General features: G+C 36.9%; 1 protein-coding gene across 4 annotated transcripts in view; it reads right to left on the bottom strand.

Moving 5' to 3' along the window:
• RGS7 (regulator of G protein signaling 7) overlaps positions 1 to 23,623 on the bottom strand; it is a 119,161-nt gene that overhangs the window by 66,578 nt on the left and 28,960 nt on the right. For all 4 annotated transcript variants that reach the window (XM_026044796.1, XM_026044797.1, XM_026044794.1 and 1 more), the window contains exons 2-3: positions 15,196 to 15,246; positions 2,034 to 2,140 (exon numbers count right to left, since the gene is read on the bottom strand). In XM_026044796.1, the coding sequence (XP_025900581.1) occupies positions 2,034 to 2,140; positions 15,196 to 15,246 (158 nt within the window). The remainder of the gene's footprint in view (positions 1 to 2,033; positions 2,141 to 15,195; positions 15,247 to 23,623) is intronic.

Here is a 23,623-nt window from a genome sequence, read left to right as displayed (position 1 = left end):
AGAACAACTGAATAAATATTACAGTGCATTAATTATTATTAATTATTAACTGCATTAATTACAGATAAACTTTTGGAAATGATTCCTTTCTCTCCATTGAATACTCTACCTTTGGTTTCCAATTTAGCAGTTTCAGTAATGTTTTTTTTTCACCAGCCTCATTTTGATAAGGAATGTGTTTTTTTAATGATACAAGTTGTGCTGGTACAACTCTAGTTACAGAGTATGCAACCATTTTTTTTTCTTTCTTTTCCTCATGCTATACATTATCAGGAGGTAAAATTGCATTGTTTATCCTTGTTAGTATAGTCACAGCAATGCAGATGTAAGCACCTTTAAAGCAGCATCTGTAAAGAGTGCTACAAAGCAGCCCACAGTCAAATTGCTGCAGCTATACACTTAGCACCACTTGTGGAAATTATCTTATTTCATATGCATATGGCAAGTTTGTGCCAGATTCATAACTTATGTAAATCGATTTACATCGATTAAGAAAGTTAAGTATCAGTTAAGAAAACAGATTCTGGCCTGAATACTAGGGAGGAGGTCGCAGCACCCTGGGAGGGAAAACTTTTCCTTTGGTCTCTTCTGGATCAGTGGAGGCTGTGGATGTGGGGAGAAGCCTGGGATAACGTCCCTTTATATGAATCAAATATATGTGTAACTTACTGTCTGCTGAAGGGCAGTTTTTTTACACTGTATGAGCCACCAAGGATCTCTGTACAAAAATATAGTAGTGATAGTGAAATGCATACAGCAACTCTTTTCTTCCTTGCTAGACTAAATTGTAGATATTTAGTCATATTCACACTAACATGTTAAATTTTAGGCCAGAAATTTATTTTCCCTTACATGCATCTGTAGAGTATGACTCAAATTATATTTTGACATATGTATTCTACAGCAACTGATATCATATAATGCTTGACACAATGACTGCACTCTAGTGTATCACAGGATTTTTCTCTATTTGAAAAATGGTGATTTCATATTCTTTTTATTTTCTATGGTTTCTTATTTAAATAACTTTGAAGATAAAATTTAGATTTATATATCTTGAGGATAATAGTTTTTCCCCTACCAGAGATTATTTTTCTGCGACCATGTAATACAGTTGGCAATAAGACAGCAAGCTTCCCATACCGTGCTATCTATATAATCAGTTTCATAATGATGCTCATTATAGCATGATTTCAAAACAGGAAATATCTAGCAAAGATCTTCAAGCATCTCTTGGTGATACCTGCCACAACTACTGCTTAATTGCAATACAGATTATAACCACCACTATCAATGGTGACACACAGCAAGTAAATTAATTCCTACCCTAGAATACATAATCAAATACTTGTTACAAGTCAGAGGACGAATCAGTCTGCAAATTTCTGGCTTGCTATTCTGTTCGAATAGCACCCTCCAAACCCCTGGTTTGAAATCTAATACAACCGAATACAACTAGATAGGAGCACGAATAAAATACATACATACATATATATATCAAAAGAAAGTTCCTTATGTCTTTTTTTTCTGAAGCACCTGCATATCTTTGTCATTCACATACAATGTGATGTAGAAACGTGTTTGCACGTGTTTTAAGAACACACACCACTTCAATATTACTCTGTTATGCATAAGGAAGTCCTTCTGCAGGAAAGAACATATATTACACTCCTTTTCATACCTGCCCTTTTCCAAATTAAAATTGTGCTAGTAATCAAAGTCAATAAGGTCCTCTCCTCTACTAAACTTTGAAAATACCAGAGTAATTTATTTCATGATGCGTTCTTCCACCATTAGAATTACTATGTTATCAAGCATATTTTCAAGGATCAAAATGGACACTCTTAACACAATGTATTGATTTAATTTTCTGAATAAAATCCTTCTACCACTTTTTAATTTAAGAGGAATCATCATCATCTATTAGGTTACATAGGACAGAAAATATTTCATGATTTGTTATGAACTTTCACATGAAACCTTTTAAATAAGACTGCATTTGTACAACTCAGAAGCACATACGAAACACTCACCTGGAATCGATAAAAGGTTCCATCATCCTTTAGTGTTAGAACATGGTCTGAGATTGGAAAGAAATAACCATGTGCTGCCATCAACGTTCCCAAATGTAGAGCTTCCACTGTTGGAAGAACAAATGAAAAGAAGAGAGAAATTCTGAAGGTTACAAGACTTATTTGTCCCTATACACAGCCCTAATAAGTGAATAGGGACATATAAAGTGGTCATATCTATTGTGGCTTTTTGCTTTATTTAATAGATAATTAAATTTCTTTTTTTAGGGCTATTAATCCAGCGCCTTACTCCAGCACCACTGCATTACACGTAAGTGCAATAATAAAGTGTGTTAATAACAATTTAAGATCCACAATAGTTCAGAATGCGAGTAGTATCACAAGTATACAGAATCACAGAATCACAGAATCACAGAATCACAGAATATTGATTCTTGACAAGTATACGATTTTCTGCCTTATGAAGAAAAAGATTTCAAGAAAAAGGAGATTAACAGAGCCATTCCGAAAGTCTAAAATCCTCTCCACCAAGTCCCTCTGCCAATGGGGCAACTGCATAACCAAAGTATCTACAACACCCTGCTTTTGCACTGAGATTACGTTAAAAGCAAGTATTGCTCAAACAGGAGAACAACTGGACACTTGTTATCACACATATCCCATCAATTAGTAAAAGACTAACGCCACTGCTTTCCACACGTTGGCTGTAAAACTGAACAGAAAGAAAACTCAGCTCCCAGAAGTTTTCTAATATCCAAGCAAGAGGTACACCAGCATATTACACACAAAGGCAACGTTTTGATATGCATTTCAATTTTCTAAAATCAGTCTGAAAAAGGAGTACTCTACAAAGCCTAGCTGGAGTAAAAAAGTAGGATTTAGGGTGCAAAAACATGAGCTTGAATAGGAAAACACAGCCTGCAAGAGACTACTCATACATGCCTGCAGGTCTAGGAAACTCAGTTCAGACAGCTTCTGTATTCCTCACCTTTTCCTGCATGTGGAGTTAGGGGATGAACACTAAAAGAAGCGCCTTCTATTTCAAAGAAGGACAGACAGAGATTATGAACATCAAAAACTTCTAAACTTCTATGAAATACATTGATAAAGAAAAAAAAGCCTCAAAGAATACTTTTAAATATAAAAGTTCCCAGGCAAAAAGAGAATGGGTGTATGTATTTGTAATAGAAATCTCAAAGTCTACGAACAATATTGTTTCTTTAGACAGCAAGTATACAAAGGCACACACAAAAATGTGATATTCATACAACTCTATGATTTCCAAGTCATCAGCCTCTGTCTGTTAGAACACGCAATATAAACTACACCCAGATGGCCTCACTGAAAAGACATAACTCAAAACACAGTCACCACTCCCCTATGAATAAATGCTGCAGTCAGAGATATCACACAAATATCTGACTGACACAAATTTCACTGAGGTTTAACAGGTAGAAAAGAGTAGATTCAGCTTCCCCTGTTCTTGACTGCTTGAAGATATGAATGTGAACCCAGGCTGCAGGCACACTTTGTAGCAGTGGTAGTGCTGAGAAGTAGAACGGCGCAGTCAACAAACAAAAAATCACCCAGAGCACTGTTTTTAACCTTTAATATTTAAGAAAGAACAGCACACTGGAGGAGTTTTAAGTTATAGCAGATAATAGGAAAAAAAAACAGCTTAAGTGAAAGAGAAATACATCTTCATCAACCTGCTTCCTTTCAACAGGACATGAATGATCTTGATATGATTTCAAATAGTTGCTGTTGGTGCAGCTTTTATTCTTAATGCATACACAATTGTTGGGCTCTCAGAAAGCTTAAAATTTCATGGTTCATTCTGCTGTTGAATTTTATTTAGTTGAGCAGGTGAAGTGATTAACACACACATAGATTGATTACATCTCAGTGAAATAACTGCCAATACTGCCCTACCATCTGCTTCGCCATAACAAGGAGAGTTATCTTGATATATTAAATATTAGCCCCTTTTAATATATATTGTCAYATAACAATGTCAGAATATTTCTAAATGTGAGGAAATCTTAAGAACGAAAAATATATCTTGGCTGTAGAGCTTGCATTTTATTTCCTTTTAAGACCTAGTGCTGTGTTAACTTCATAGCAAAAGTGGAATATTTTTTCTTTGCTGCAATAGCTGTTGTATGAATTGATGATTATATGTTCATCTTAAATTGCAGGGTATGATAATATCAGTGAAACAAGTTGTTTCTTATGATAACATGCACAGAAGAAGGCTAAAGAGGAGGAATTGTTCCTTGTTTTTCTTTGAAATAAATCAAAATATATTCCTCTATATGGTTTCAGCTTTGGGGAAACAAGGGACATGGCCTGGGTCATTTTCTGGCCTCAAGATCATTGTATGATGCAGGTGACAAAGAAAACCCCAAACTATCAAGCTTTTCATCACTAACATCACACCTCTTCTTGATACTACAATCTCAAATAAATGAAAGCCTCTCCTTCCATCAAACAATAAAGTGTTTGCTGTTCCAGGGTATTTGACTAATCTAAAATCCATCATAGCACTGAAGTGCACCGCTATACCACACTGCTGCCTGGAAAGGCAATCAGTGACTCAGAACTTCACAGACACACATTCATTTCAAGTGTCGAATGCTAGGACACCATCACTTACTCTCACCTCACTTGCTGTCATTTCATTGCCAGTCTGAACACAAGCAGCAAAGGATTAACTTTCTGTTAAAGCAATAAAATACAACCTGCTTCTCACTCTCACACAGCATGTGGAGAGGTAGGCTGTGGGTCTGACTGTGGCATTTAAAGTATGGAAATAAAACAAAAAACTTGTTAAATGCCTTCTTCACTATAAAATACTCTGTTTTGTCCCACCTAGAGGATGGAATTTGCAAAGGCAGCAGCACCCAGTGAGAATCATTTCAGGCAGGGCAAAAAGTCAGTAAAAGAAAAAGCACTATTTACTCAAATGCTGTTAAGGAAAGAAAGTCATGTTTGATTCTAAGACACCCACCAAAAAAAAGAGTCAGAAACCTGTCACACGGCTACCTACCATCAAAGCAGCTTACTCAAATAGGTAGGATTTTTCTCATTATACTAGACAGTGGCTTTTGATGTCTTCAGCAGGTCAAGAAGCCTACAAATTAGTAGGAAAATTTCTCAGCACGAAGGGGGATGATCTCTCATCTATAATGTGAGGCGTCATTTACACACCTGTCACAGGTCTACAAGCAGTCATGTACATCCCCGAAAGGATGACAGCTTTGTTCACAGACGTGTCCAAAACATATAATGAATCAGGGGTGCACAATCAACCTTGCATTATACACAAACTTGGAATGATTTTATTCATAGTAGGTGAACAAAAGTCATGTCACCATGAAAGACTGAAAGAAGAGAGGCTTTATTTTTTTCGTTCTTGAAGGAAAAATGTCTTCCTTGAGTATCAGGAAAACAAAAACAAAACACACACACAACACACACACACACACACACACACACAAAGGAAAAAGTTATCATAAAATAGAAAAAAAAGATGGTGAAATATAACTGTGAACAATACACAGACAGTTTTCTCTTCAAAACTTCATTAGTATTGTCCATGAAATTCTCACGTGACTATTTCCCACCAGATTTAAACTGATTCACATAGCAACTGGTGTTAGTTCTTGTTAACACTTTTAATAAAATTATATTTTGAAGACCTGTCCCCTGAGACCTCAAACTGCAACAGGTTGAAAGGGGCAGGAGCAACTTTAGCTTTCATGGTGACAAAAAAAAAAAAAAAAGGCTGCTGCAATTTGAGGTGTCATGAGGCAGACAAATGGGTAGTGAGGTGTCAGAATTGCACAGTGCTATATATAAAATCTTCTTAACCTCACACTTAGGAGATGCATTTGGCATGTTTGCTTGGCATACTTAAAACCAGCAGCCACAGAGAGTGGAAAAAATTAAGCTAAGATTCACTAAGGTGGATTTAAGTACTAATAAAAACAGGACACAATGCAATTTACCCACTGCGTAACCACATAATTGAGCACAGAGTGACAAAAAGTAGCCTGATATTTTTAATTTCACATTCAATTCTCCTTTCAACTCCCCTCAATTTTCTGAAGCATCTACCTGGCCTTCCAATGAGGGAATTTAGCTCACTAACACAAGTGAACATTTACAAAGCATTTCTTCTAATGTCAGTATTACTATACTTGAACATTTCTATTTTCATTTTTGTTTGTTCACAGACATTACTGACAGACTTTTTTGTTTCATTTATTTTCTGCAATTCCTGTCACTTTAAAATGAAATGATATAAGGATGAAATCAAGTTCACTGAAGTATGGGCTTCCTGATTTTCCCCACAGGCGCATCCTCTGAAGCTACAATTTCTTAGTTTGAGCTTTCCTTTCTGTTCTGCTTTAGGGGTAAAACACAGAAAATCAAAAAACTGTATGCCTTGTTTCCCAAAGAGCCAGTATGAACTTCTTCTCTTCACAAGGTGTTTCCTGATACTTCACTCACATCCACTTCAGTATGAAACTCTGTGCTACTGTTTGCATTCACATGAATATGCTTTGGAGCAAACCTGCCAAAGACAAAATCTAAAATACTTACAAAGAATATCACTAGTGCAAAACAAAAATACTTTAGAAAAATGTCTCAGATAAAATATCATTCCATTACRTCAGGCACCCAGACAGAACCCCACATACTGGGCGCAGACCACTTCTACTCTGTTGTAGAACAACGCGCTCCTGCACCAGAATCTGTTGCAGACCACTTGCCACTTTCTGCTAGGACACCCGCTCTCCCCACTTTCTCCCCCTCCAGAGGCTGGGTCTGTAGATGAGCATTCACATCATTTTGGAGCCATGCAATACATTCTCCACTGCTTATAACACTCAAGAAATTGGACTAGTAGGTGTCAGTTGGGAAAAGTATTTTACTACATGGTCCTTACAGACATGGAGTCCTGAAGGATGAAAAACTTCCGTGGTCACAGCACCATGTTGCAGCTTTTCCCTTTCTTAAGGACAGTTACGGCCAGGCTCCACCGGCCACATCTCCAGCTTCTCTATCAATCAGCTCTGTTTGAACATCACAGGCAATGAAATAGTTGCAGCAACACACTTCAAACACATGACAAATTGGTGTCACCACAGCCAGCTATGCGTTGGCATGGGGCGGAGGGGAAAACTGTTTAAGGTTTGGCAGCTCTAAGGCACATGAATGAGCAGTGTGGTCTACGCACTGCTTAGACTTGTGGCCAGCAATACAGTGCAATGGCAAGAATGGGCACAGACTTTTTTGATATGAAAAAAGTTTGTTCCTGAAGGAACTATAGAAAATAATATCATTGAATCACAGAAATATTAGGTAATATGGAAGCTTTTAAGCTGGATGAGGGTAAGCCATAGCTAGCAATAAAATCTTGCTATGAGTACTGCTGGTTAAGATGAATCATGACACATTTTCAGTCTCTGAAACTGTTTTCATATCAATTGCTACTACATCAACCATTAATTTTGTATCATTGTCATACACTGCTCTCAACATCACAGAACACCCACTTGTGACCAAGCACTTCAGGTAACACAAAGAACATGCAGCAGCAGCTAGAATAGTAACTGCCTCTTTCACTGCACTTTATACAGTAAAGAATAATACAATCTTTTTATAACAATTTTAATACCTCTGGCAAACTGTGAGCAAAAAAAAAAAAAAAAAAAAAAGATGAAAATAATGTCTTTCTTTCATTTTGCTGTGCTTTTAAAGTCCAGGAGTCAAAAGCCTTATAACTAAGATGTTGTCATTTAGGCATGTTTCATAGAAAAATATCATCAAAGCTCAGGTAAGGCAACAAGAACAACCATCAGATATGGAGGTGGCTTTCAAAAAAATAACACAGGTATGTCGTTCCCAACTATATAGTATCATTTGTGAGGAATATACATTAAAAATAAAAACAACAAACAGTCTGGTCGATAAAACAGAATCACTATTAGTGAGTAAGTACAGTAAAATACATTTCACAGTTCACAGTAAAATGAAGCATTAGAGAGTAAACATTAAAGATGCTGCAAGAATAGGATTTTATGCCATTTTTACAATCTGAAACATATATTCCTATTGTTGAATAACTTCCCTCACAGTGCTCAGCTCTCCTTGTTGTAGAGGATTTACACAGGTAATTGTAGAAAAGCCCTTCTATAAGAGCTTATTTTTCCACAGTTAAAAAAAAAAAAAAAGGTCTCAGTGAGTGACCTATTTCTTCTCTAGAGGCAGAATCTAAATGTAGAAGAAAGACATGTTACTGCTGACAACAAAAGCAAAAAAAAAAAAAGGCTTTAAAGTATATTGATGAAATGAACAATGGCACATATCTGGGTCAACCCAGTGGTCACTTGCTGTTGTAAGAAAGTCAAATATTAAACTGCTGAACCGTCGATGGTAGTGTGTAATTTAACAAGTACATCAGCCTCAACACTAAAGGAAAAAAACGTGGCAAATGTGACTAGGAATTTTAAAAAGACTTCCAGAAAAAAAAATCCCAGGAAAAAGATGAATACAGATGATGTCCATACAGACAATATGATAGGAGCAAAAATGCCCATTTTTACACATTCAGTAAAAATGCAGAGAAATGTCAATCAACAAAAATGATTTAGAACGGCTTTTACTGGTGGATGCAATGTCTCATAACTCTACAACTGTTCCTTTGTAGACTTAATGAACATATAAGATCATGAAAATGATGTGTTTGACATATTAACTTGAATTTCCCAAGGGCCCTTGGTATGATTCCCCTAAAGGTTTTAAAAGAAGTAAGCCAACCTGGGATTAGAAGTCATGGAACAAGCAATAGTCAGGAAGAAACAAATGCAAGACCTAGATCATCAGTCACCACAGAGGAGGAAGGCAACCACTCTATGCCTGTTGCTCTTTTTTTGGCAGATCCTGCACTGTTCAGTAGCCTCCTAAAGTATCTAAAGAAGAATGTGCCTTGTGATACAACAGAATTTGCTAAAAGTACAAACTGAGATGATAAAAAAAAAAAAAAAAAGGAAGAGTTGTGAAGATGTAAAGAAGTTGTTCTGAAAACTGCCTGACAGGACAATACACCAGTGGATGGAACTGAGTGATGATAAATATTAAGCGGTTCAGCTTAACAGTCCCTCCCCAAGTTTACAAGCCCAGTACCGAGCTATATGAGAGCGACCGTTATTCAAGGAAGAGTCACTGTAGATGATTCTCTTAAACTGTCTGCTCAAATATCAAACATAACATAATGAAATGTTAGCAGTAAGACGGAGAAAACAAGCCAAAAGATGACATTACTATACTGCATACCTCACCCACATCATCAATTCTGAGTAGAGTTTTGGTGATTTCATATTACATTATGGAAGATGTAAGATGGAACAGCTTCTTCAAGATGGAGAGGTCAACAAAAAGGGGGACAAGGAGGATTCATACAAAAAAATGAGTCCACAAATCAGAAAGTGGATGATAGAGGACAGCTATTATACCAGTTTGTAAAATTATCACTAGTCAAGAGACAGTGATGGAATAAGGAATAATAACTTACTACTTCTCATAGCCCAAGAACTTGGAGTCAACCAGTGAAATTATCAGAGAGATACTACAAAACAAATAGAAAATACACCTACAATACCCAATTAAACTGTGGAATATATTATCATTGGGTGTTGCAAAGGGAATGGAAGCAAGGTCATTCAAAAACTACTAAACAAAAAGGTGTAGGTACCACTCCAGGTTTGGGAGCTCCAAAAGGTTCCTGGAGGGCAACAGAGGGAAAGGTGCACCAAAGGACTGCTACTATCCAGGGTCTGCTGTCAGAGACAGCCTCTTCCTAAGATTTTGTGACTGATCACTGTCTGAAACAGCTCACTGGTCCAGATGGTCTGATAGCAGCACTGCCAGTCTTATGTTCTTATTGACTGCGTTGTATAAAATTCATTTAATTTTCAGCATTTTGGAGTGCACACTGCACACATTAATTTGCATTAATAGCTATATTATTTCTTGCTGTAGAGAATATTTTTTGCTTGCCTTTTTTTTAAAAAAAATCCTACTATTTGCAGCCACTAGTATGTGCAAAAGCTTTTGGCAAGCAGACTATCTTTGAATGTTTGAACTGAAGTCACAACATATTTATCTGCTAATTGGCTTTCATGGAGATAATTTCAGCATGGCAGAATATCTTCTAAATGCTCTACGTAGGAACATAAATAGACTTTTCACATCTACTTATTCTCAGCGATTCATCCTCACTATGGTAAAGGCTATTGTGAGTTACCTTTGATCTGTTTCCTGTAAGAGTAAGTTTTCACCTGCTTCAGAGAGATGAAGACAGGTACCTCAGAAAGCTCGTTAATGTGAACTTTAAATCCTTGGAATTTTATAGTTAAAATTCTTTAAATAGTTGTCTGCATGTTTAGTTTTATTATGCAGTTATCATAGAATCACAGAATGGTTAGAAGGGGACCTCTAGAGATTATCCGGCCCAACCCCCCTGATCCAGCAGGGACACCTAGAGTATGTGGGACAGGGTGGCATACAGACAGGTTTGGAAAACCTCCAGAGAAGGAGACTCCACAACCCCACTGGGCAGCCTGTTCCAGGTCTCTGTCATCCTCACAGGTAAGAAGTTCCTCCTCACCTGGAGACGGAACTTCCAATGTATCAACTTATATCCACTGTCCCTTGTCCTATCATTGGCCACCACTGAGAAGAGTTTGGCCCCTTCATCCCTACATTCACTCTTCAAGTATTTATACATGTTGTTCAGATCCCCTCTCAACCTTCTCTTCTGCAGAGAAAACAGGTCCACCTCTCTCAGTCTTTCCTCATACAACAGATGCTCCAGTCCCTTCCTCATCATCATCGCTCTGCACTGGACCCTCTCTAGGAGCTCCACATCCCTCTTGTCCCGGGGAGCCCTGAACTGCCCCCAATACTCCAGGTGCGGCCTCACCAGAGCTGAGTAGAGGGGCAGAATCACCTCCCTTGACCTGCTGGCAACACTCCTCCTGATGCAGCCAGGATCCCATTGGCCTTCTTGGCCACGAGGGCACTGCTGACTAATGGTTAACTTGGTGTCAACCAGGACTCCCAGGTCCCTCTCCGTGGAGCTGTCTCTCCAGCAGGTCAACCCCTCATCTGTCCTGGTGCCTGGGGTTATTCCTCCCCAGGTGCAGGACCCTGCACTTGTCCTTGTTGAACCTCATGAGGTTCCTCTCTTCCCAACTCTTCAGCCTGTCCAGGTCCCTCTGGATGGCAGCACAGCCCTCCGGAGCGTCAGCTACTCCACCCAGCTTGGTATTGTCCGCAAACTTGCTCAGGGTGCACCCTGTCCCTTCGTCCAAGTCACCGATGAACAATTAATAAAAAAATCATGTTAGGCTTAACTGTGAAACTACAAATCCCCATCATTAATTTCTTCAGCCTCTTTGAGAACACCCTCAAATTTGATATCAAACATATGAAACAGCTTTCATTTATGTTATAAATAAAAGATCAAATATCACTTATTTCTCTGAAAGACCTTAATCAAAAAACAAACAGCATTAGTAAATGTTCTTCCTGTTAAGCCTTTCAAAACATGGTATGATCCCAAAGTTTCAGAAGAAAATTACAGAAGGAGGAAGAGCACAAAAAATTCAGTGACTTTAGTAAAAAAAATCTTAAATATTTTATTAATAATTTATTTCATACAATGAATTAATAATCTTTTAAAAGTTATCAGAGTGTCAGAGTTTTCCCTAAAAGCATACACCTTATTTATGACCCTTCAGTTGTACTTTTGTCCTTTTATTAATAATATTTACAGTGACAGTAGCATAATAGCCTAAGTATTTGGGGTAAGCAAGACTGGCTGGAGAGTTACTCCTGGAGGTAAGCAAAAAAAGATGGCAAACAGATACTATTTTCAATTCAGAAGGATTTGTTATCCAAAGCCAGTTATTCCAAAAATCATCAGTAGGAAGTTAATATTGACTAGTGATATATTTTTCTAGCTCAGCTTTGAAATAGTGGTCAGCTTATTTATTCCTTCTGAGTGGTAACATCAAGAAAATAGGTATTGGTACAACAAATTAGAAGAAGATAATCCAGTTCAGAACAACAGTTTTATAAGTATACCAGTATGGTATCTTTTCAGTGAAAGCTAAATTAAAAAGTGGCCTTCTCTATTATTTGATAGTAAAAATTGGTGATAAATTTTTCTAAATTTTGTAAAACTTTTAGGCTAGCCCAACATCACTTTTGAATAGTTTGTGTAATATACAGTTATATGACAAAGCTGTGTACTTTGGAGGTAACTTGATGGGTAAAGAAATCAAAATATTTAATTTAGACTTCTTATAGTCTAATTTTTTGTGTAACAGAAATGGTGAAATACCTTCTATTGGTATAACACAGCACTCAAAATTCTTTCCAGTGTAATTAGTTTAATTCAATGATTACTAATTTTTCAGCTTCTATAATCTGAATCTGGATAATGTTTGAATTTTTGCATAAACTTAATTAATGGCATAACTTTTTGAGTAGGTTTCTATATATTTATTTTTCTAATCAGCACTCTATTCTACTCATTACTTTCTTCTCACCTTTTACTCAACAAAGCTCTCAAGGAGTTCAGTGAAACTTGTCTTCAGTAAGAAACCAACTATGCTGAATAAAGTCCTTTACTGTGTTTATTACACAATATAATCTTTTGTTGCACTGGGTGTTAACTAAAAAGCATAGAAGTGAACCTTTAATTTTCCACAATGATTTTACTAGTTGTCCTTATTAGGTTCCCCTTTTGCATGTTGGGATGCTAAGGAACAGAGAAATCAAGTAGCTTGATAAAAGCATCAGTGCAAGAACCAAGCACATAACCAGACTGTCAAAAATCTCATCTGATAGATTAAAACCACTTCACTTTCCCCATTCTTTTTTTTTTCTTTTTTCTTGGTAGGGGTTGTAGGGATGATGAAAAGGACTTCAGAGTCTCTATTGGTGTCAATCTGCTACACTTCACAGCACTAATTATCATTTTTAAAAAGAAAAATATTCCACGTTAAGAATAATTGCCACCGTCAGCGAAGAGTCAGTACTTATCCTGTCACGGTCAATTCAGCAAACAAATATTCAAGTGCCAAACCACAAGCCCATGAAACTCTAAACTCAGCTAATTGCTTCAGTTTGGGTTCAGGCCATGCTTATATTTATGACTGAACTCAACTCCCACATTAAGTATAACTTAATGATGATTTCTGTTTCTTAAAATCTTGCAGAAAAGCTATTGACTGACAAATAAACATTTTCTTTAAACTACAGATTGAAAAGCAAATAATGTAACAACACCTATAAATTTGGCATGGTTATTCTGGGCACAAACTCTCCTCTGCTCTGCTGAAATAATTTAAAATCTCATGTAATTTATAAGAATCCACTCATTATATCTAAATTATTTTCTTGATGGAGATTCACTGTGGCAAGATGAAATCTTTCAAATCTTCCACAGAAAACTTTTTCCTATTTAAGAAAACTATGATTTTTTTTCTGTCAATTTACACTTGTAACTATTTTTTTTCTTCAAATTGCTGTTTTCTACAATAGCTGGAATAACAACTTCACGCTTGTTAACATAATGAGAGCCAGCGCTACTGGTTATAATGACAGCCAGGCTTTCTCCTGCCTTTTGTTCTCCCACTATCGATGAAGGAGCATTCATCTTCACTTAAGGGGTTTGGGAAGTGCACTCCCTATGCAAAACAAACAAAAACTGTGCTCAAAAAGAATAATAGTTTCTAATGTACTCTAGTACCACCTGCTTTGTGCTAGTTCTTTCATTAACTAAAGGACACGTTGAATTTAGCACTGTGTCTTTACGCTTTATTTTGCAACCCTGGTCATTTGAGTACTTCCTGCTCCTAGAACTGTGCATGCAGGCAAAGGGTACACAAACAGTCCCTGAATGTGGAATAATCTCCTAAAATACATGAACAAAGCTCTGTGTTATATCACTCTTACATGTACGTTGCAGCTATTAGAACTAGATAAGGATGCTAACTTTCAGTGCAAAAATAAGCATATTTATTTTTATGTCATCAAGTTTTACACATTCACAAGAGCTTTCTAACCAGATCCTGAGGTAATTTTTTTTAAAAAGCAGCCATATTAAAACTTTGACACATTGGTGAAAGGTAGACAGAAGATACCAGGAACACACATTATGGTGATAGCACCTCACTGAAACTTAGGATGTTCTTCCAAAGGAAGATCTAGATTGTCTTGTCTAGAATTGGAATGAAACTTAGAAAATTTTACAAAATAGAATATTCTCATAAGCTCTATCACATTAATCCATCCATCAGGTTCATTGCTATCTGACACATCTGAGTGCTAAGGCTGATTTCAGGGTGGGCACATTTTTCAGATCTGGTTGGACTGAATTCCAGGTAACAGACTTTGGAATGTACAAACCTTAGACCAGCAAAGACACACATGAAGACATATCTGTCACTGTGGATAGTTTGTTTTTTTTTTCCACCCCTGTCATCTGAGAGAATATAACAAAGCTCAAGATAAAATACCATACATGACTTACTAGACACATGAGCTTACATACATGAATAATCTCTGTGTTGGATATTAATTGCATAGGGAATCAGGTTCTCCATTTAGTTTAAACATTCTTCTATTCCAAAATTTCTCAAGAATCAGATAATCTGAATGACAACCTACCCCATTTCTGCAGTTCTGTTTTGACAAATACTAAGTCAAACTATCCTATCAGATAAACACAGAATAACAATCTTTTAAACTCTAAAGGACAGGAACACACCTGTATTTTGTACTGGAATAGCAGAATATCACCCTCATGTCTCAAGGGATCCCCATTTTGTATTTGGAAAGGAAACATATGACACTGTGTGTAAATGCACATTAAGCTAGAAGCTTAATACACACTCTAACAAAATGGACAACTCAAATCCAATTCTTACTGAAAGCTTCTGAGATTTTGCTATTTTGCTCTTTTGCTATTGAAAGTGCTGCCTGGCCACCACCGTAGCAACAGATGACAAAGTAAGATCTGATCATTTTAAAGGACAAATCAAAAACTTCCATGATTAAAAATAACAATTAAAAATATTACCTGGGTCTTCTATAGATAAATTCTTCGTTAACCATTGAACAATGTCTGAACCTAGGAACAAAATAACAGATATTTTAATTTAGCAATTTTCCTTTCTTATTCTCAGGTTCCTAGTCCAATTAATATTATTTTACCAACCTAAAAAAAAAAATCTTTTTTTTTTGGTTCAGTTTTTCTACAATCAACTGGGTCTTTTTATATTTTACAGTGTCTCCAAMAGTTAAGCAAATGAAACATTCTGATCACTCCTTCATTTAGGCTTAGATTCATAAAACATAATAGAAGCACATTAAAGATATGATAATAGCTTGCATTTCAAAAATGGCGTTGTTGCGAAATCTACATAGAAAAAGAGACAAATATTTTATTAAGTTAACAGTAAGTACCTCTCCTTCTGAATTACTTTATAAATGAAGTCTAGAAAAGGCCAATACAATACACATCATGATGATGCTATCTACGGAGTACTTGCTGTAGGCCATTTTTTAAATGGCCTTAAAATCATTTTTGGACTAATACATGCCTCATTTTGAGCTCCATTTAGGAGCTCCAATTTGTCAGACTTGCCTTCTGATTTTCTTGCCTTTATCTATCACTTCTGCTGCAGAGACTTTTGACTCTCAGCCATCAGTAAAAGCATATTCATTTATTTACCTCATCAGGTGAAAGAAAGAGTTTAAAACCTTGGTTTTAAACCATGTCTAAGCCCTCTGTAGAATTTGTTCTTCTCCTGGTGCTAAAGTTCTTTTCTTACTATTGCAATCTCTATTCTTCTTTTGTATCCATTCGTTTACTGTCTGTCCCTTTCTCTTTTTAATTTCCTGTCCTTATTTTAAGGTCCATGTTATTACTCCCTCCTAACACCTTTGATGCCCTGCTGTCTTTCAGTATTTTTCTCCCTTTCCCTCTCACTTCCTAAAATGCCTCTGTTGGCTCTCGGCTATGAATGTCTTATCATGCATTGTACTCTATGAGTCCAGCCAAGCTGTAGTCAATCACAGATTTTGGACTGTAAACTCTCCAGCTGGACTTCACCCACTGTGAACATGCTGAATTACAAAATAAATTATGAAACAGTTCTGTAGACAAAAGGACAAAGACATTTATGATTCAGAAAACTTTAAATAACAGCATTGTCCTAAGCAGAAAAAGTATTAAAACACTAGAGGGGTTGTATGCATTTCCTAATCATGCATCCAGTCGTCTTCCAGACAAACAATAAAATGCAAAGACATGTCACACAATACTTCTTTATAAAATCAGTATTTAGGCTGTCTATTTATTCCTGATCAGATGTAATACTATCATTCCATTGCAAGTTTTAAGTTTAAAAAGCAAGAAAGATAATAAAAGTTTACACAAGTGTTAGACAAAATAATAAAATCTCATGACATCTTATTGGACAGTAATATGTGATATGTGTATGAAAATACTAGAATATGTGAGGAATTTCTCCTTTCACTACTCAGATTCTGATTTCTTCCTGTACTTCAAATTCATAATTTCCTTTTAACTTTTAGGTCATATGAATATGATGCACTAGAAAAATTTTTCAGAGGCCAAGGAAAATTCATTCTAACCAGGAAAATTCTTCATTCTAACTAAAATCATTTTTCTGCTTCTATATTATTATTCTTAGTGAAGGAGTTTACCTTGTACTTTACAATGCCTACTTGATTATAATGTAACTTCTTTGAACATGTGCATTACTGAATTGATTTCATAGCAAAAGAAACTGTGGTGATTTTACAACCACCTCCAGAGAAAATATTTTTATTAGCTTGTTGCAAATCTACACTTTGACAGATATTAAGCTCCAGTGGTCCCATTTCTCATAGCAGTTGCCCTGAATTTTTCCTTAAACAAGCCAATTTGCTTTTGCATGTTCCTGCTGCTGAATGTGTACAAAATGTTTTCAGTTAGAAATTCCTATCTCAAAGTATTCTACTACTTAGATATTTCTATAAGCATATTTCCTTTTTTTACTCATGGCATTAATGAGACTGTCACTAAAGGATGAGTTTCAGCTTAAGTCTAAAATGAAATTTTACAGACAGTAAATTCAGCGAGGCAGTTCCAATGTATATTTTCTTCCATTAGCCAACAAGCAAAATTAGTCAACCTTAAATATTGCCATAAAACATCAGAGGTTACAGAAAAAAACTGCCATAAAACATCAGAGGTTACAGAAAAAAATAATTAGAAAAAAAAGAGATTTTTGAATACCAAATTCTAGCCTCAACTTCTTTCAAACCACTCATGCAACATACGGTTTGTAATTACTTCTTTCCACCCACTTCTTCCAAAATCTTTCTTATGATGACACACCGTATATCTCATTTCGAAACTCCTGGCATCACATTTGCAAACCAGATCTGTGCATCAGAGATTTCACCTCAATACATTACAAAACCTTCTGGCTTATTATGAATAATAGTGGGAAAAAGGGATTTCTTGACAGTTGCGTAATCTTTTTCTGAAAGATTGTCACTATTCTATGTACATTTTAGACTGAAGTCATTCCCAAGGTGCTTGAATTCCTGAACAGTGTTGTATAAGCTAGCTTATCATATTCATGTAATACAATGATTTGAGCTGCATGACGTAAGCAACAGAAACTCAGGCCAATAAATGTCAGCATATAGACCCTCTTTCTAGAGTGATGAGTTTTTGAGTAAATTAAAGTTGTGAATAATTTATCATACTGCAAATGAGGAAGTGATCAGTTCATATTCCTTTATGGAGATCCTGTGCACTACTCTAGTCCTAAAAGGAAAAATAAGAATATTATTTTATAATAGTTGTGTGTTTCGGTCTGCTATTTTTAATACCTAATCAACAAAATTATTTCAACTCAGCCACTTCTGTGCCCATTTCTGAACTTTATTACTTACACAGAAGTGTTTCAAAAAGTGAGATTGATGTTTCAAAGCCCTGAGAGTTCCTGGAACCAAATGCCAGGGAGACAGGAGAAATGCAAATAGATCAGTAAATACCACCAAGAGTCTTGAAGCAGGAGTTACCTGTTACAAACAAGAAAAATAGAATGGATCATCTGCCCTATCAGCAAAACCTTGAAGAATTGGCTGAAAACTAGTTCTTTTGGAAACATCAACTAAATGCAAGTGACTCTTGGCTCAGGAAACCCTCCAACCCAAATGAGTGGCGCACACACGGTTATCTAAAAGTTACGTAAGAAAAGCTCACCAATCCTGTAATAGTTGCACTATAATATGCAGTAGAGAGGAAGAATATATTTATACAAATATTTATATATTTATATAAATAATCAGCGTACTGAGCAGCTGGGTGTGCTAGTCTTGTAGATCACCTCTGTCTGCGTGGAAATGAAATAAATAAGCACCTTAGCCCTGGATGTACAACTGGCTTATTGCACAGGGTGATGGACCCTGCTTTAGGGTCAAGTTTCTGGTGAATGAGATGGGACTGCAACATCTTGGTGGGATCGACTGATCATCCCGAACAATAGGTTTTCAGTCGTGGACTCCAGCGCCCACTGACTCTTTTGATCAGGGACTCTGGACGACCTGCCCCATGGCCAGGAGGTCAGTGACTCAAAGGCGCAATGACACTAACGAGGTATTTATCAGAGGCATGAGGATCTCAAAGTAATTAGTCCCTCTTGAGACTGCTAAGAGTAACATGAACCTGGGGCAGGGTTCACAGCAGATCTGCAGAGGTGAACCGTGGGGGGTTCACACTGAGGTCTCTTATGCAGACGTGTGGTAGGGACTGGAAAACATTTTTGCCAACAGGGATTTGGAGCCAAGTAAGAAACTAGAAATCTTTAGGATTGCTTTGAAAACTAATTCTCTGTAAAATGGGTGTGTCCAGCTCTAACGACGTAGCCCCTGTACTACTTGTTGGATAGAACCTGAAACGCTGGTACAAATTCAGAGGGGATCCCCTTAAAAAAAAAAACAAACAAAAAAAATATCATTATCATTGGTGGACAACGTATAATTTGGATATTGGGGAACAATGGCTGGAGGACAGGTCAGTGAATTATAATACCATATTGCAAATGATGCTGTTTTTTACACAAATGGAAAAGGCAGTGGAAATGCTATATGTGGATTTGTTCTTTTCTTCGAGATGGGATTGTGAAATCAGAAAGAAATGTCATTTGTTAAAATGAGGTGCACATGGAACTCTGCGTTGGCAGAGAATTTAAGTGAAAAAAAAAAGGCAAAAAGGGAAAGGCTGCTGTGTGGAATGTGATAAGGGAAAGAAGTGTCTTAATGAGGGAAAAGGAAGCAGAGGACGTGAAGCTATTAGCGCCCACAGCCGCCCTGGGGGAGCACGGAGCAGTAATGGAGAAAAGCAAGACTTTAAACCCAATATCTGGCAGAACACAAGGACAGCAGAGACTGGCACTGCCGGCTCCCTTGAGACTGGCTGTAGGGCCAGGAGGAGCAGGTTTTGGGCACATGCCCTTCACCACTGATCTGCTGGACTGGAAGCAGTGTACTGCTTCCTATTAGGAGACCATAGAGGGACCCATCAATTATTAGATACTATTAGGCTAATTCATACATAATCCGGACTGGGAAGACATTCAAGCGGAATGAAGGACAAGGTATAGATTAAACTTAGATGTAGATAAAYTTATGCCAAAAAAAGGAACCAGAGTGGGATCTAAATAAAAATTCAGGAAAAGACAGAATAAAGGAGTATCAGGAATTAATTCTGCATGGTCCAACATGGAGTTTAAAAACCTAAAAATGTGTCAAAACTCTATGAGATGAGAGGAAATCTCTCAGCCAAAATTTTATGGAAGGTTGTGTGAGACTGCTTGCAGAAGGACAGATTTGGCTCTGGAGGGTGAGGCTGATCCAAGGTTGTTCAATACACTGTTTATAGGGCAGTCAGCTACTGATATCAGGAAGAAACTCCAGAAGAATACTGGAAAAACTGATGTCTGCAGAAAAAATCCCACAAACACAAGATTATYGATTAGTACAAGACTCAGGAGAAATTAACAAAGTAACAGTTGACGTGCACTTGGTGGTACCTAATTCCTATATGCTGCTAATACTTTAACAAATTTCATAGTACTAGATTTAATAGATAGTGTCTTTTGGATACCTTTGGAGGAGAGCAGACAGAAGGTTTTTGCCTTTGAACAGAAAAGTCCAACCACCAGAAGACAGCTTTGTTGGACCATGCTGCCTCAAGGACATAAGGCAAATCTGTTTGGTAATGTACTAGCCAAAGAACTAGAGAAACAGCAAGGTAAGAACTATTCTGTTACCTTGCTGCAACAGGTGGATAATGTATTATTGGCACCAAAAACTGAGTCAGAATGTAAGCCAGTGACAGCAGACTTGCTGAATTTTCTGGAATTAGATGGACACTGAGTTTCACAGAGAAAGGCTCGACTAGTTCAAGAGACAGTAATTTTTTTTAGGCTTTGATGCCTCTCAAGGAATAAGAAAATTAAGCACAGAACAGAAGGAAGCTATTTGACAAATAGCTCCTCCTAAATCAAAAAAAGACTTACGAGGGTTCCTTGGAATGATCACATGGTGTAGACTCTGGATATTGAATTTCACTCTGTTTGCTATGCCACTGTAGAAGGCTATCAAAGGACCAGCAGAGAACCCAGAGTGGACTCATGAATGTCAGGAAGGATTTGACTCTATCAAAGCTGAATTAACGAAAGTTCCAGCTTTGGGCCTGCAGGCTTAACGAAAGCCTTCCTGCTATATGCATACGAGCAACAGCAGGTGGCACTAGGAGTACTGACCCAAACACCAGGAGAATGGAGAACATACTTGTCCAAACAACTAGATGAAACAAGGAAAGGATGGAAATGTGGAAAGAAACCGTACTCTTGTCATATCAAGAAATTCCCATTAAGTACAGGCCTGAAATCTTAGGCCTACCACAAGTTTTTCTAAAACCAAAGGAGGTTGCAATAATGCACTGGACAGCCCACCAGAAATGTCAAACAGATATAATAAAAGGAAACTGAAAGGACGGTGGAGCTGTCAAAAGGACAGGAAAGTTAGAGCTTTTATTCCTGTAAAGAAGATGGAAGGGGAACCTCTACACAATTCTGAGGATGAAGATAAATTAGCTAAATAATTGTAATGTTTGAACAGAAGGACAGTGTGTAACCAAAGATAACCAAGTTTTGATGACTACTAAGAAAAATTTTAAAGAAAACTCACAATGAATCACACATGGAAGCTGAGGCTCTGGTTGCTAATGTCAGGTGATATGTTACCAGACCCCAGATGCAAAAACTGGCCGGTAGTGTAGGGCAACAACGTCGCTGGCACTGTACAAACAATGTGGAAGTACAGGAAGACTGCCACGGAGAGAAGTGAAAAGAGGTCGATTTCCTGAGGAATACTGGCAAAGATTGCTGGGTTACCATGATGTAGGCAATGTAAGTATCTCCCTACAGGGAAACCAAACCAACAGGAAAACCAAACCAAATGCATGCAAAAGGAGATACTATTTTGACTATTTACGTTCCCTGTTACAGACTCTGTCATCTTCATACAGATATTTAAACCAACAAACTCCTTACCTCTAGACACACCAACTCATGATTTCCAGCCTGGAGATTAGATTTATATTTGAATATGGATGAATGAACCACTAAAAGAAAAAGGGAAGGAACCTTATTTGGTGTTTCTAACTATTTACACTGCAAAGTTAAAGAAATGAATTTTTAGATTCATTATCCCTGAGTATAGGAAGCACCTAAAACTTCTGAAAAAACAGCCACTAAAACTAGAAATCGCTTGAGCTTCATGAACTATAAACTAAACAACTGGGAGGTTTATTTTGAATTTGACCGTATGCAAGAACTATTATTTGTTTGTTTGGTACAGAACATATATATACACACCACTTTAATGGCAATATTATTTTACTTATGAAGTATACTGACTTCTTTGAATAAGAAATGAGGGCATGGCGGTATGATACTATTCTATTATCTTTGGACATTCTTTCAGAAAAGTGATGGAAATTTATAATTCAACAGTTAACTGATAGTGCTAGAAGGTCCAAAATAACCAGTTGAGCACATTTGTATCAGGAGGCCACAGTAATCCTGGACTTTTGTATCCAAGACCGTGTAGCCAGTTTCCATGGGGAATGAGTTTACACAAAGTGCAGACCGACTCACAAAGTGGAAGGTGAATGGTTAAATAAATTATTACAGTTTTGGATTCTCACTTGCAGGATCACTAATGAGTATACTGCCAAGTAGTTATTGTAATCATACTCCTAATTATCTGTATTGCTTTAAGTTGTGCCAAAAATAACTGTGCAAATTGCTACAAGAAGCTATATTATGTTAGTAAAAGATCTGTGAAACTTGAGCTTTTCCAAAATGAAAAACGGTAATCCTCACAAATTTCAAAGGGGGCAAATGATATCTCAAAGCTCTGCAAGTTCCTGAAGCCCAATGCCAGGAAGACAGGAGGAATGTAAATAGACCAGTAAGATGCCACCAGGAGCCTTGAAGCAGGAGTTACAGGAACAACAGAAGGGACCATCTGCCCTATCAGCAAAACCTTGAAGAATTGGCTTTATCTTTTTAACTAGAAGCAAAAACAGCTATGTAGGACACATTATAATTATTCATTTTAAACAGAAAGTAAAATAGTCTGAAGTAAATACACAGATTGCAAGTGTTACTCTTGATTGAATCAATGCCACAATCTATGAAAGAGAAAATGTTTGCACTGGCAAAATAATACTTTTTGCTACTGTTTAAGGTGCCAGTCACTGGAAATGAATGATAACTAAAACCTTGTAATAATATTTCCAGAGGAGATGCTCAAGTCAAGTTCTCCAGACCTCTCTGACTCACTTCTAAAGCAACTACAAGGCAAGCTGGGCATTAGATTTTTAAGGTGAAGAAGTGAAACTGCCAGCTGAATTTTGAAATCCCCTAATTTCCTGGACAATGCAAAGTGAGCTTTTGGAATAACAAATTAAAGCTAGCACAAGCAGAAAACTTGTAAGGCTATTAGACTCAGCATTTCTGAAGTAATGGTGGAATGTTTAAATGTCAACACCTATCCAGATAAAGGAGATAAAGTTCACAATTGTGGATTTCTTTTTATTCTTCTTAAACGAAAGCAACAAAAAATACATTTGAAATCATATTCACACTCAAAACTCTTAATCATGTTTTTTACAACTTTACTTTAAATGCAAAGGGCCTGAAAACAGCAGTCGCTGTAGCTGTCACAAAATCCGAAGAAAAATTACGTGCAGAAAGCATGCTCTCTGAACTCTGCAATGCTAATTTCCACATCACAATCATAAAGGCTAGAGCAATGTCAAGGCTATCTTTCAGACACAAATCCTTATTTTAAATAAGTCTCTGTAGAATACATTTTTCAAAAGGTGTTGATTTAGAACACTGAATGCAAAG

This window comes from Nothoprocta perdicaria, unplaced genomic scaffold (assembly GCF_003342845.1).
Source record: "Nothoprocta perdicaria isolate Ctin4 unplaced genomic scaffold, notPer1 scaffold_383, whole genome shotgun sequence".
Classification (NCBI taxonomy): Eukaryota; Metazoa; Chordata; class Aves; order Tinamiformes; family Tinamidae; genus Nothoprocta; species Nothoprocta perdicaria.
Note: the sequence above shows the minus strand (reverse complement) of the source record. Positions and strands in the feature narration are given on the sequence as shown.